Source organism: Martes martes, assembly GCF_963455335.1.
Source record: "Martes martes genome assembly, chromosome: 7".
Classification (NCBI taxonomy): domain Eukaryota; kingdom Metazoa; phylum Chordata; class Mammalia; order Carnivora; family Mustelidae; genus Martes; species Martes martes.
This window is the reverse complement of record NC_137894.1, coordinates 60,320,370-60,336,511: the sequence shown is the minus strand read 5'-3', so window position 1 is coordinate 60,336,511 and position 16,142 is coordinate 60,320,370. Positions and strand designations below refer to the sequence as shown.

The 16,142-nt window shown below is 39.3% G+C and overlaps 1 protein-coding gene across 1 annotated transcript in view; it reads right to left on the bottom strand.

Annotated features, from left to right (window-relative positions):
- CHP1 (calcineurin like EF-hand protein 1) overlaps nucleotides 1-16,142 on the bottom strand; it is a 45,169-nt gene that overhangs the window by 19,711 nt on the left and 9,316 nt on the right. The window contains exons 3-4 of the mRNA XM_080809200.1: nucleotides 4,687-4,767; nucleotides 991-1,118 (exon numbers count right to left, since the gene is read on the bottom strand). Of these exons, the coding sequence (XP_080665326.1) occupies nucleotides 991-1,118; nucleotides 4,687-4,767 (209 nt within the window). The remainder of the gene's footprint in view (nucleotides 1-990; nucleotides 1,119-4,686; nucleotides 4,768-16,142) is intronic.

Sequence of the window (16,142 nt, the reverse complement as noted above, 5' to 3'; positions counted from 1 at the left end):
ACCCATCTTTCTTCTTCTTCTTGTTTTTAAGTAATCTCTCTGCCTAACAGGGGGCTAGAACTCATAATTCGGAGATCAAGAGTCACATGCTCTACTGACTGAGCCAGACAGGCGGCCTGCATCTTTTAATGTGTAAATCTGGCATTATATTCTATGATTTATCTACATTTGTCTCAATATTAAAAAGCCTTTTATTTTTCTTTAAATCATTGAATACAAACTTGATGGGCCCCATATATTCTGTGGCTTTGAAGACCTCTCTGTATACCACAGTGCACTCTTGTAAGAGAGACGTAGGCTCAATCAATGCAATACAATTCCCACTTCAATTTCAACTTGTGTTGAATGAAAAGAGAAGTTCAAATTCAATTTCTGGAGAAGTGTTGTAAGGGATTAGGCAATCCCATACATGAATCAATAAGGGCAGAGGGAAATCTAACAAATAGCCAAGGAAAGGAGGCAAGAGGCAAGGGGAGAAAAGTTAAATCTTGCACTAAGCCAGTTGTGTACTCTTATTTAAGTCACATTCAGTATCCATCAAATTCTAAGCTCAGCTGAGACTGCCACTCTTCCCTACAGGTGGGGCTAGGTCTCATTCATTGTTGTTGCTCTAGTACTCACCACACTGCCTGGTGCATGGGAGGATTCTATGAATTTTAAGGATAATATTGGCAGCTAAGTTCTTATTGCCAGGTACATGACGTATTTTAACTCATTTAATCATCACAACATCCTTATGCGAAACCCCTTAACATCCCATTTTACAGAAGACGAAACCAAGGCCCAAAGATTTTAAATAATTTGCCCAAAGTCACATGGCCGAAAAGCAGCAGAGCTAGGATTCGAACCTGGTCTGTGTCATTCCACAGTCTGAGCTCTCAATCACTAAGCTCTTGTAAATGCTCGCTCAATGAATGAATGAGTAAAATAAATGATTTGTAAATGCAAATAAAAGCAAATATTTTAAGCCGGAAAACTTTATCTCCTTACAGTGCAGTTTGTTGCTTCGGCTATTGAGTGGTTCTGGTCCATTCACATCTTTGCTCTTTTCATTATCCTCAATGGGTCGAAAATGAGCCAAAGTTCTCATGAATCCACGGAAGTTTACCTGGTCCTCTCTGATTGGGAAAGAGAATAAACAGAACACCATCTCAATCAGAGTGATTCTTTCTTATGAATCCAATATGCTAACAACAGTTTTAGCTAGAGTGGCCGAAAGTCCATTTAATAAGGTCTTTTCCCGGGGCGCCTGGGTGGCTCAGTGGGTTGAAGCCTCTGCCTTCGGCTCGGGTCGTGGTCCCGGAGTCCTGGGATTGAGCCCCGCGTTGGGCTCTCTGCTCGGCGGGGAGCCTGCTTCCCCCTCTCTCTCTGCTTGCCTCTCTGCCTACTTGTGATCTCCCTCTCTCTCGGATAAATAAATAAAATCTTAAAAAAAAAATAAATAAGGTCTTTTCCCATATGCATAATTCTTTAGGGCTCATAAGATATATTTTATTAAGTGTGACCTCAACCTTGTAAGGTGGGTATTATTTTTCCCATGTTATAAATAATTAACCAGACTTAGGTAACAACTCAGCAGAGTTACCTACTCAAGTTCCTTATAGCTTTTTTCCCAAAAAGGATTTCAAGCAGCACCAAGGGCTACATTATCAGGCACGCCAGAACCTGAACTCACTGCTTCAGACTCTAAAGCAAGCAGTCAGTTAGCTATGTCAACCCAACGACTCCCCAGCCACTTCTCATGCTTCCCCTGCAGTCACATCCACCTAGTGATATTTTAAGGTTAAAGTATACTACGGAAATGCAGCATCTAAAATAAAAATTTTGCTATAAAAGCAATAAATACATTTTTAGAATTTGAGGGGGGAAAAGTAGAAAAATACCACTCCTGTAGCAATTACAATTATTACTATCTTTTCTTCTATTCATTTTTCTATGCCTTTTTGGTAATTGTGAACATACTGCATATAAAATTTCCTATTGTGCTTTCTTAAACTTTTAAGCATGTCTTCAACCAATATAAACACTTTGAAAGATTTCAAACGTCCCCAAAATCACTGTGTTACTTATGATTTTATTATCCCCTCATAAATGGATAGATTGCTCATGATCATAATGTTGGGAAGACTCTTGTTAAGCTTTTCTGGTACTTGAGACTAGAGAAAAATCTTTCTATCGTGCCACAGGCATATCAGTAACCCTGAGAGAAATCATTCTAAAACTTCAATGAACAACCTACTTCAAAGAAGAATATCTAACGTGACAAAGTTATTTATCTGTGGCAATCATGGAAAGAACAGGTTGCGTGGTTCCTGTGACTACTTAAAAGTAAATCCCAGTCTTTTTTTTGCCCCACTGAATCGTTGTGGTATGTCATGGCTCTTAAGTGCCAGGCAGACACAGAGATCAGTCTTTCTGAGGGTGGATTTCAAAAGCTAGCTCATGAGCCCACTGTACTCAAAGGAATGACCATTAGTTTTTGAAGCCAGGTAGACTGCAAATGGAGCAGTAGATCTGGGGAATCAAGATGTGGAATAAGATTTGAAGCAAATGCCAGAACAACAGATTAAAATAGTATAAATATTACTGCCATAGATCTCTGAGTAAAAGGGTATACTGAATACCAATGCTGCACTTTCCAATCTCATTAAAAAAAATTCCACTTGCATAAGACTAGGGAGAGAAGAAACAAAAAACCCAGAAACTGGGTATCTGTATCTTATTAGAGTGATTAGCAGAAGGGCCCCCTGCCGAGAGTTTAGTAGTGTGGCCCGGCACAGGCCTCGGCTTCCTCATGCACACCTGCCTAGTGTTCTGAGCAGAACATTGCACAGGATGGCAGGTGATACTGTAGTCAAAACCGCTTCCCACAAACTGCTTTTCCTAATAACCAATGCTTACTACAGAACTCTGAAAAAAATGTTGGCAAAATGACTCCACTGGTTTTACTTTTCATTACGAGAGGTTTGGATACGAAGCATAGTTGTGGAAGTCCCAATGCTGGACAGGGTCAATGCTCTGTACCGGCTAAGGAGGAAGTAGGAAAAAAATAAAAATAAAAACACCCAAGATTTCAGCACAGAAACTGACCCGAAACCAACAGCGCAGTTCATGGAGAGAAAAAGGAGAAAATGAAGAAGGGCAGGAGATTTCTCCTGCTCAGCATGAATCTGGAGAGCAAGTTTCATTTCATTTGATTCCTGTCTTCACATAAATTCGGGGCTAGGCTTCCCCTTGCCCCCAGCCCCAGCCCAGCCACTCAGCTTTACTGAATGCCCAAATTCTCAACTGCAGATTCTTATGCTCTCAGTGCAGAGTTCTAAAATTTCCTCTCCATTTTATCTGATAATATCCTCGCTGACACTGAGTCTCATTATTAAGAAATTGGCAACCACTGAACTTTTTAAAGTCCTTTGGGTCATACAGGTAAGTCACAAGGAACCAGGAAGAAACTGTTAAAGAGATTACTTAAAATAACATAAGAAGCTTTATTCAGAAAAAGGTACCTAATCAAATCTATAAATATTTACTCAGGACTTGGAAGTCAGTGTATTGGGTAGTGAAGCGTATCAAAAGCCTAGACAAACCCAAATCTGTTTGACAAACTGTGTGTGGTGAAGGGGACTGTACCCTTAGCCAATATTCTAAAAGAAAAATAAAGGCTGTGGAAATATTCCACATTAAAGGAGGCCGAAGAGCCATGACAACTGACCCAGAATGGATTGTGTACTGGACAGGGGGGAAGTACTATCAGGAAGATTAAAATAGGAATATGATTGATATATTAGAATAAAATAGACAATGGGAGAAACCAGTGAAGGTGGTCAAAGGGTACAAACTTCCAGTTATAAGATGAGTAAATTCTGGGGACATCACGTACAACATGGTGACTGCAGGTAACAATACCTCTAGTGCTGTCTATTTCAAAGTTGCTAAAAGAGTAGATTATAAAAGTTCTCATCATACAAAAACAGTAACTGTGTAAGGTGATAAATGCATTAGCCTTATTGTGATAATCATTTCACAATATATACATATATAAAACCACTGTGCTATGTACCTTAAACTTACACAATATGACATTTCTCAATAAAGCTGGAAAAAAGAACAAAATACAAATATTTTATATTAGTATTACAGCAGCTGATAGGTGCTGTAGGTGTTAAATACACACAAGATTTCAAAGACTTAATATTAAAATGAATGTAATATATTAAATATGTTGACTATATATTAAATAATATTTTAAATACATCAGATAATAAAATATATACTGACATAATTAACTTGCTTATTTTTTACCTTTTTTTTATGTGGGTACTAGAAAATTTATAATCACATATGTGACTTGATTATATTTTCACTGCCTGGAACACAGGGAGACAGATAGCATATGCCAATGAGGCAAAAGGTTAACGATGTAACAGTAGATGCATCTGGGTGAAAGACATACAGGAGTTCTTTGTATTTTCAACTTTAGCAACTTTTCTCTAAATTTGAAATTATAAACAGAGATTAAAGACAGAATTTTGAAAAAGGCTCATATACCTATTAATAGAGATAGTCTAAAACAACCAAGTTAAGGATGTCCAATATAGTCAGGAGGATCAAGGTCTAAAAGGGCCCAACCAATAACATTATTCCAGATTTACGTCAGCAAGGAAGCCAACAACTGCAGGGACTCACCCCTCTGGAAAGAAGGCATTGATGATCCGGTCCCCCAATGGATTGATGGCAAGTTCCGGAATTCGCTGGAAATCTTCCCGGCTGCCAAGAGAATCACCTTGAGTTAGAGACTATTGGCCCTTAGCAGGAATTCATTCAGTCATGCAAGAGTACAACCTAGCAAGAATATTACCTCTTGGAATTTACTTCTGTGGCAAATTATAGCAAATAAGTGCAAAGAATAGCACTTTAGTAGCTGCCAAGTGTTTCTTGCACCAACTCAGGAGTGGAAGAAGCCAGATTCGACTATGCCACATTCCAGTGAATTCAGCACACAAGTTACGTCAATAAAACAAACTAACAAGCAAATACTGAGCAGTCCCTGTAAATCATTCTTTGAACATTACCATTTTGTACTTAGTTACTAAGTTTGGAGTGAACAGCAGCACCAACTATCAACACCACAGAGCTTGTGTATAGTAGCAAAAATCCTGGACCCTTGCTAGGATCTACAACATCTACGAAATGCAAGGAATTCTTAGGCAGTGTCCAAGGAAGGAATTAAGTGTGACAACTAAGTGATTTCCATTACTTCCTTGCTCTGATTCTGGCCTTTTCTCCATTGCCTTCTACAGACTCAGACCACAGAAGTATTTAAACCTTGATCCCGAAAGAGCAGTCATCCTCTCACAACTTGGAAGTTATGCTGAGATGAATATTAGCTGCCATTCGCGTATACATATCATGTGCTGTTCTGTTTATACACATTATCTCATTTCTTTAGGCCAACATTTTATCTGTACTCTTTTCAAGCTGAGGAAACTGAGAGGCAGTGAGCTAAAGTAACTTGCCCAGTGCTATGAGCTAGTAAGTGGTAGAACTATGATTTAAGGCTAAATTTAAATTGAAGTCAAATACATGTTCTTTTTTCTAAAACAACAACAACAACAACAACAAAAAACCCACATTTCTGGGGCGCCTGGCTGGCTCAGTCAGTAGAGAGCACGACTCTTGAGTTTGAGTGCCTCGTTAGGTGTAGAGATTACTTAAAAATAAAATCTTGATAAATAAAATAAAATGAAATAGAATAGAATAATAACAAAAACACAGGGTGCCTGGGTGGCTCAGTTGGTAAAGCATCTGCCAAGATCTCAGGGTCCTAGGATGGCATCCCATTTCTGCTCTCTGCTCAGTGGGGAGTCTGCTTCGTGCTCTCACTCTCCCTGTGTCCCTCAAACTCCTTGGTCCTCTCTCAAATAAATAAAATCATTTAAAAAAAATCCACAGACTTCTTGGGGTGCCTGCGTGGCTGAGTTGGTTAAGCAACCAACTTCAGGTCAGGTTATGATCCCAGGGTTGTGGGTTTCAGCTGTACCAGGCTCTATACTCAGCAGGGAGTCTGCTCAAGGTTCCATTCCTCCCCTCTGACTCCCTCCCCTTGATCTCTTTCACTCTCTCAAATAAATAAATAAATAAATAAATAAAATCTTTTTTTAAAAAGTTGTTCACTTATTTGAGAGACAGCGCGAGCGAGAGAGCGCGTACACAGCAGCAGGGGGAGGGGCTGAGGGAAAAACAGACTCCCCACTTAGCCAGGAGCTCAACCTGGGGCTTGATCCCAGGACTCTGGGATCACAACCTGAGCTGAAGGCAGACACAGCTGACTGAGCCACCTGGGCACCCCAATAAATAACACACACACACACACACTTCTTTCCCATATCAAACATTCTGAAAGAAAGGTGCTCGCCCAAAAAATGTTCAATAAGTAATTTCTAAAAATTTCTTAGTTGATATTCAGTGCCAAGAATATAAAACTGTCTATAACATATCCATACTCCTCAAAAATATGGATGTCATAAAGGACAGAGAAAGGCAGATTGCTCCAGATCATAGGAGACACACGACTGAACTCAATGCATGATCGAGACTAGGAATAACATTGCCACAAAGGACATTACTGAGCTACGTAATTCCATACAGAATATGGAATTATGTAATAGTATATAACTATATTAAAATGCTAAATTTCTTGACTTTGATACAAGAATGTCACAATGAAGTCTGTGGCAAAATATTAACAATTGGTAAATCTGAATTTCAGGTATGTAGAAGTTTTTGTATTATTCTTGGAACTTTTCTATAAGTTTTGAAATGAGTATTTCCAGATAAAAAGTAAAAAGAAAGTAAAATAAAAATAAAAAATAAAACTCAAATAAGCCCCACTCTTGCCTTCAAGATGTTTACTATCAGAAGAGATAAAACTTATTCCTCTACCCCCTTTGTACTAACTGCTAATGAAAAACCCCTATTTTATCCAGAAGCCTTCAATACCATCTTAGAATAGTTTAACATTTAGATGGTGCTAAATTAACAGAAGAAGTTCATCTCCAGCACATCTGGTGGTGACACAGGTTGAAACTGACCTAGGGGACTAAATGCAGGGCTCTGGAACAGTAACTCTGAATTCTAATCTTCCTTGATCACTTAGGGTAAAAATTTTTACATCAACAAATGAACCAGAAGAAGACATTGCTTAAGATGATAAAAGATAAAAGGAAGTTAAAGAGGTCCTGATTATTTGATTCCACAAACATGTACTAAGTTCTTATCACATAACTTGTTCTGTAATACAAAGTCCACCTTATCACCCAAAGTGGTTCCTCTTCCTTGACAGAGGTTAAGAAACAATAACTACTCCCTTTTAAATGAAGATTAAGGCTCATTTGAATTGCATAGCCACATACCTCAGCTTAATGTCTAACAAGCTGGAGTAATTTTAGCTGAGAAACAGCACAGTTTAAATACCATGTCTAATATCAGGCAGTGAGTACACAATCCAGCCTGAACTTCAGTCTCAAAAGGGATCTAGTCTTGGAATTCCAATGTCAGTAAGACCTAAACCTGTCCTTTGACACTTTTTTTTTAAACTCTACTCTTGGAATTGAGATTGTTTATACAATACAGTTTTATAAGACCAAGAGGAATACTGTTCATAGTATCAAGATTAAAATGAAAGAGTAAAAAACAATAGTTTATAAACTGCTCAATAATACAGTTTGTTATTATTAGTTGTTCTATAGCAGAATGGAGATCACATGGGCAATTTTTTCTAAAACATAACTTCTTAAATTTGTCCACTGATGCGAACCTAAATAGAGAAAAATATATACTCTAAGCAGCCCACACACAGAAGATTTGCTCAAAATCTGTGTGTACTCATAAAAAAGCACGCCAATATTATATTGTACCTTACAGTATACCTGGGAAAATCTTCCTCAAAAATATTTTAAGAAAAGATATTATAACTGGAAGTCGGCAAGTCTGAGCATAGAATCATATATAACAGCATTCTTTTTTTTTTTAAAGAGTTTTATTTATTTATTTGGCAGAGAGAGAGAGATCACAAGGAGGCAAAGAGGCAGGCAAAGGGAGAGGGGGAAGCAGGCTCCCTGCTGAGCAGAGAGCCTGATTGGGGCGGGGGGGGGGGGGGAAGGGGGGGGCTCGGGTGTCCCCAGGACACTGAGGCCATGACCTGAGTCAAAGGCGGAGGCTTAACCCATTGAGCCACCCAGGCACCCGACTGAACAGCATTCTTTGTGGCTAAGAAATTCCCAGTGAAGAGTGGTTTTCCAGACCCTCAGAAGGAAAAGGCTGTTTGAGAGACTTTTAGTAACCAGAAGGGCCAGCCCTCTACACTGATCTTCAGTATGCAGGTTCCTTCTCTGACTGGAAAATCAGCCTCAGTTAACTGTTTATATCTCAAGCCCCAGGGTCGATGGTGAGATGACTTATACATAATGAGGACATTAAAATCTGTTAAAAGGACATACTTGAGGGACATACTTAACTAAGAAAAGTGTTCCATATTAAAGTAATAAAATAGAAATAAATAACTTACTATTTAGATTCAACACAAATAATTTCCATTATCTGAAGCATTTAATTAATAGTTTAGTTTATTTATATTTTTTAGTAATCTCTACACCCAACGTGGGGCTCAAACTCACGACCCCAAGATCAAAAGTCACATGCTCTTCCAACTCAGCCAGCCAGGCACCCCCTTCTAATTAATATTCTCAATTAAATCAGTAATATAATTTTGTTGTTATCTTGATAATAGAATCATGGAAGTGTCAACAGGTGCCAAATCATGTCTCTGCCAATTGTTTTAGCATTTCAGGGCCAGACCCGTTAAGCTGCAAGGCTGCATGTGACTTTTGGCTGAACATGGTGGGCACATACACACTGACCTTCTCTCATTCTCTTAAAACTGCCTGAAAAGTCAGCAGAAACATACACACTGAACATATCCCTGACATAAACAATCAGGGTGGGAGGAGTGGGCTAGTAAACAAGGGATTGTGCCAAATTCTGTAAGTCAGAAAATGAATGCAAATGTAGTGACAAGTCAGTCAGAGTTAGAGGGCCCATGAGAAGGCTGCAGCAGAGCTGAGAGCCATTCTGCCCTGCAGAATCTCAACAAGGCACCACACTCAGAGGTGCCAGGTAAATGAATGAACTCATTCAGGGTAATGAGTTAAAGGAATTTTTAAATAGGCCAGCTGCCCACTGCTGCTAGTGCCCATCCTAAGAATATAAAACCATCTGTCCCCAGGAGAAAAGTGGAGAAGGGTTATGGAGAGAAATGGAAAGTCCTTCCTGGGTAGGGCTGCAACCAAATATGGGAAGTTGGCTTTGGAGGAACACAGTCCTTTTATTTAGGGGAAGGGGGCCACAAATCTGTCCCCTTGCTCCTTGACCACATACCCTAAAGTGAAGTCTACCAACTTACTGGCCCTGCTCAGAGAACAGAGGGCTTGAAGTCAGCCTTTCCATCGAGGAAAGACCTGTGGAGAAACTAATCACAAATAAATCCATGCCAGTTTTCTACAGTACTCCATGCAGGTGTTTTCATAAATATGAATGGACAACCAAAGCTCACCAGATATTATGGAAAAATTAATAGCATAAAAGAGTAGAATCAAGATGAACAGAGAGAATGATAATTCAGGGAACACTGAAGTTCTGAAAGATTCTTTTTTCTTTTTAAAGATTTTATTTATTTGACAGAGAGAGAGAGCACAAGTAGGCAGAGCAGCAAGCAGAGGGAGAGGGAGAAGCATGCTCTCCGCTGAGTAGGGAGCCCTACATGGGGCTCGATCCCAGGACCCTAGGGTCAGGAAGGACCCTGGGATCATGACCTGAGCCAAAGACAGCCATTTAACCGACTGAGCCACCCCGGAGCCCCTGAAAGATTCTAAGAAGGAGCCCAAAACACATTTGATACATTTTTACATCTGTAAAGCAAAAATAAGCTACTGTGAGAGAAGAGAGGTCAGAGAACAAGAAAGGTTCTCAGAAGTTAAAAATAAGACTGTGGACTAATTAAGTTCATCAAAAGAACTGAAAAACAAATGCAAGGATTTCTTTCAGAAAGCAAAGGAAAAAGTCAAACAGGAAATATGAATGAAAAGCTGAGTCTTGATGCTGCAATAACCAGCCAACAGATATCCCAAAAAGATCAAAAAAGAGGGGCGCCTGACTTAGTTGGTTAAGCGGCTGCCTTGGGCTCAGGACATGATTCCAGAGTCCCAGGATCGAGCCCCACATTGGACTCTCCACTCAGTGAGGTGTCTGCTTCTCCACGCCCACATGGTCTCTCTGTCTCTTACTCACTGTCTCTTAAATAAATAAATAAAATCTTAAAGAAAAAAAAAGATAAAAAAAGAAAGGAGGGTGGAGGAAATAATAAAAGAAATAACAGAAGAAAACTTCCCAGCTAAGGGACATATTTTTAGATTAAGAATGTTCATCTAGGGGCGCCTGGGTGGCTCAGTGGGTTAAAGTCTCTGCCTTCGGCTCAGGTCATGATCCCGGGGTCCTGGGATCGAGCCCCGCATCGGGCTCTCTGCTCAGTGGGGAGCCTGCTTCCCTTCCTCTCTCTCTGCCTGCCTCTCTGCCTACCTGTGATCTCTGTCTGTCAAATAAATAAATAAAATCTTAAAAAAAAAAAGGAATGTTCATCTAATACTGAGTGATGAATAATGAAAAAAAAGGTATGCTTTTGTGAAGTTTCAGAACATCAAAAGGAGATTATTTGAAGGTTTCAGAGAGGGGAAAAAAAAGATTGTCTACTATAAGAGTGAGAATTAGACTGGGATCACGGTTCTCTCAGGGAAACTTCATTCTGGAATGACTGATACCAGCGTGTACAAAGCAAGCGCTTGTCTGGGATACTGAAATCATCTGTCCTCTGGGTAAAGTTAAACAAGAAGGTGAACCTCAAAAGCACTCAGTGTTTAAGCAGATAAATGGCTCCCGTTCAGGACCCAAGCTCCTGAAATTTACAGGTAATGTTTTTTTAAATGATATGTAACAACATAGCCAACTAGCATTTCTCAGCAATAAGTACTTGCAGATGTTAGTTGCTTTACACTATCCCCGTAGTCAACTTAACCTGCATGATTTAATATCCAGAAATATTTTTCATCATGGTATTACTTCAGAAAAAATATTATCTGACAAATAGTCAATGTTAAAATTGCTCAATAAGATATTTTTCAAGTAAACTTCTACTGAAGTATAATATACACACAGAAAAGAGCACAAATCACAAGTATTTGGCATGATGAATTGTAACCCAGTTAAGATTATAACCAGTCCCCAAATCAGGAAACAGATTATGATCTATATCCAGACACCTCCTTCCTGCTCCTTTTGTCTCTATCTGCTCCCCTCCACAAAGGGTAATCATTATGCTGACTTCTAACACCATACATTACATCAGTACAGAAGATGTTTTTCTTAAAGATATATTTATTTGAGAGAGAGTGAGAGAATGGTGAGCCAGCAGGAGTGGAGCAGGGGGAGAGGGGACAGAGGGAGAAGCAGACTCCCTCCCCCTATGTAAGTCTCGATCCCAAGGAACCTGGGATCACAACCTGAGCCAAAGGCAGACACACTTAACCACTGAGACACCCAGATGCTCCAGTACAGAAGATACTTAAACAAAAGAAATCATCTTTGTATTCAGATGCTGACAAGATTCTCATCTTGACCTGACCTAAAAAGGACCACTGCAAGACCCTTTACAAGATAGATGCCCAGGGCACCTAGGTGGCTCAGTTCATTAAGCATCTGCCTTCGGCTTGGGTCATGATCCCGGGGTCCTGGTATCCAGTCCCACATGGGGCTCCCTGCTCACTGGGAAGTCTGCTTCTCCCTCTCCCTCTGTGTGCTCTCTTTCTCTCTCAAATAAATAAATAAATAAATAAACCTTAAAAAAGAAAAAAAAAATAAAGTCAGATGCCCATTTCAGGAAGATCAATTTCAACAGCAGTGGTAGAAACATTTTACCCAAATAACAGCATCTGAAGAAAATAAGATTTGTGAGATTACAGTACACTTTTATGTTCATGAAATACCAATCTGGAAGAGGACCCATATAAAAAGAAAGTCTATAGGAAAACTTCAAATAATTTGACAAATACTGTTTACAATATTCCCCTCTTGAAGAGGTCTAATTCATTTGAGCATATTAAAGATGCCAGGAAATGCCATAAAAAAGAAGCCTGTTAACCCTTGCCCACAAAGCTTTGCATAAAGCTTAGTCGGTAATTTTTTTTCTGCTTTTTATAAACACCTATTGGTAGACCAAAAAACTAGTGTCCTATTAAACATACTTTGGGGCAAATCTCTGAAAGCACTTTGGAGCAGCTCCGTTTCTAGACAAAGCCTTCCATAGTTTTTGCTGTATGTTCCCTCCGGGACTGACACTACAAAGGAACACAAATGCAGTGGAGGGTACCTGGTAGCCTCTTGCTCTGCAGATCTGGCTTCAGGCCCAGACAAGGGGCATCATAGAAGGGTAAAGTGAGGAAAATGTAAAAAGAAAATGATTTCTGCTAAAAGCCTTCTTAAGAAAGTGGGGCCCGTGTTCCAGTCAACACAAGATTGGTCACTTGCATTTGGCCAAGCACCCTAATGGGTTCTGGAAATGTCATGACAGGACTTGAGCTGGGTTTGGCAGTAAAGGCTAGAAGGAGCTATATCATACTGTACTATAGAAGATTTTAGAGTCCAGCAGTTCTCTAAGGCTGGACGGAGTAGGAGAGAAGACGCTGTTGGCTGAGGAAGAGGGTAAGACAATCTAACACACGGCCAGAAGCAGAGATGGCTGTTGTCAGGAAGCAAAACCAGAGCTGAAATCCTGATAGTGGGTGATCCAACAAAATGATTTACATATAATATGCTCATTGTTTACTGTGTAGTACAATGGGGTAATTTCTTCTTGTTCTCAAGGTGGCCTGGGGTTTCCCTCTGTTTGAATCCACACCACTTGGAGATCAAAGCACAAATTTAGGACCTAGTGCTTTGTAAAGCTGAGTACGAAACATCAGTTAGATCCAGGTAGCTATGAAATAAAAAATTATCACTTTCCACCACCTCTTCCCCAAGAATGTGTAGAAACATGTGCTGAGAACAGTGCCTAGCACATCACAGGTAGTCAATAAATACCTATCAAATGAGTCAATTAGCCCACTGGCCTTCCATTAAGTATGAAACAGTGTTTTAGGTACTGAGCAAATCTTAGCTACATTTTAATCAACAGGTAAATACCAGCTGACACCTACAAAGTTTTCATTCTTTCTAAGAGACAGCTCCTTTTATAAAAGTCTTTCCACTGTTTTTCAGCAAATAACGAAAGTGATAGACACACACACACACACACACATTTACATAGCACTGTTTCCACAAAGAAAAGGACTCAAAATGAATGTGAATTCTGTATCTTTACTGATTTTATTCTGAATTTATGGGGAAGATGTAACCCCAAACTCAAGTAAATTATTCAAGTATTAGAGCTGAAAGGGAAAAAAAAAAGATTTCTGGGCACCTGGCTTACTCAGGCTTGAGAACAAGCGACTCTTGACGTCAGGGTTGTGAGTTTGAGCCCCACAATGGGTATAGACATTAGTTAAAAATAAAACCTTAAAAAATAAGATTTCTAGTATGATTTATTTTTTCTTTTCTTTTTAAAAAGATTTTATTTATTTGAGAGAGAGAGCAGGTACAAGTGGAGGGAGAAGCAGAGGGAGAGGGACAAGCAGACTCCAAGCTGAGCCGGGAGCCAGAGGCAGGGCTTGATCTCACGACCTGAGCCAAAATTAAGAGTCGGTTGTTAAACCTAATGAGCCACCCATACACCCCTGATTTATTTTTTCAAGTGCAAATCTACAGAGTCTCTTCAACAAATGGTACTGGGACAGGTGATATCCAAGTGCAAAAAAAATAAAATTTGACTTTAACTGTACCATATACATATACAAAACACACATATATATATAATATATATATACACATATATAGTACATCTATATACATGTATATGCATATATATAGTACATTTAGAGTATGCATATTAAAGTACATATATAGTACAAATATATAAAATTTGACTTTAATATAACACCATATATATAGTACATGTATACACACACAAAATAACTCAAAATGAGTCAAAGACCTAAATAGAAGAGCTAAAACCATACAATTCTTAGAAGAAAACACTGGGGGTAAATCTTCATGACCTTGGATTTGGCAATGGTTTCTTAGATATGACACCAAAAGCATACAGCCCAAAAAAGAAATTACAGAAATTAGACTTCATCAAAACTTAAAACTTTCGTGCTTCAAAGAAAACCACAAAGAGAGTGAAAAGACTATCCACAGGAGAAAACATTTGCAAGTTGTGTATTTCATTAGGATCTAATACCTAGAATATAGGAAGAACTCTTACAGCTCAACAAAAAGACAAACCAATTAAAAAATAGGCAAAGGACTTAAACAGGCACTTCTCTGAAGAAGATACACAAATGATCAAGCATGAAAAGATGCTCAGTATCAAGAGCCAGCAGGGAACTGCAAATTATAACCGCAATGATATTATCATTCACACCCATCAGGATAGCTAGTATCAAAAGACAGACAGTCCATGTTGGTGAGAATGTGGAGAAGTCTGAACCCTCAATATACCGCAGGTAGGAATGTAAAACAGTGCAGCCTCTGTGGAAAACAATTCGGTGTTCTTCAATAAATTAAGCATAAAATTACCATAGGACACACAATACTACTCCTTAGTATAAGTTCAATGAGAATTAAAACATATGTCCACACAAAAATGTTCCAAGTGCCCATCAACTTACCAGCGGATAAAGAAAACATGGTATATGCATATAATGGAATATTATTCAGCCATAAAAAGGAATGAGGTACTGGTATATGCTATATTGTTGAAGAACCTTGAAAACACCATGTTAAACGAAAGAAGCCAATCGCAGAAGGCCACCTACTATATGATTCCATTTATATGAAATGCCCAGAGAGAGAAAAAAGTAGATTAGTGGTTGTCCCTGCCCCTGAAGTGGGAGATGACTGCTTACTGGGTACAAGGTTTCCATCTGGGGAGATGAAGATGTTCTCTAACTAGATAGCAGTAATGGTTATACAACATTGTGAATGCACTTAATGTCAATGAACTGTACACTTTAAAATGGTAAATTTTATATTATGTGTATTTGTCTCAAAATAAAAAAGAAGAGAAAGCACCCAGTGTGGTCTTTGCACATGGTAGGTATTACAGTTGTTGACATTAATGACTACACAACATGGTTTGAGTCCATGCCAGCTTCTACTGACAGCAGATTTTGCCCTGCACAAACATGGCCCTATGGATTTACCAGCATTCTCTAGCTACTCTGCCTGGGGATCATGTACAAAGGCTTAGCAACTATACTCCTTCCCCCTTTAGACCATATCCCACCACTGTGCTAGAAGCCTTCAAAGAATTCCTAGACCACTTCTTGCTTCCTGCCAGCCACTAGAAAAGCTGACAGCTTCATTCTCTATTACTTAGTTAAAGCTGAGCCTGCCACTGAGAGTTAGGCTGGGAGGTAACGGTAAGGAGATATTTCATTGGGCTATGATAAGACAATTACAAATTCGAAGTGGTACAAAATCCCATTACTCTGAAATTATATAATTAACTCTAGAGCAGAGTTTCTCAACTTTGGCATGTTGGATATTTAGGGAAGAATAATTCTTTGTTGTGGGGGCGCCTACCCTGTCTATTATAGCACATTTAGCTGCATTCCTGGCCACCACACACCAGACATCAACGTTACGCCCCAATCCTGAGAATTGAAAACATCTCCAGATATTTTGTTGCCTAGGAGCAAAAGAGCCCTCAATTGAGAACCACTGCTCTAGACTAAAACACTGAACATCTTATCTAACATTAACATATACAAAGTGGTGTACCTTAGGGTTATGGGGCTGGTTGGGAAATGAGAGGAGAGGGCAAAACAATCTAGACCACCTTGGACTGCCCTGGATTGACTTCCTGAAGGCTAACGTGTCTGGGAAAGGGCCACGGGAAAACTCAAGCAAAGAAAGTTGAAAAATCTTAAAAGGAC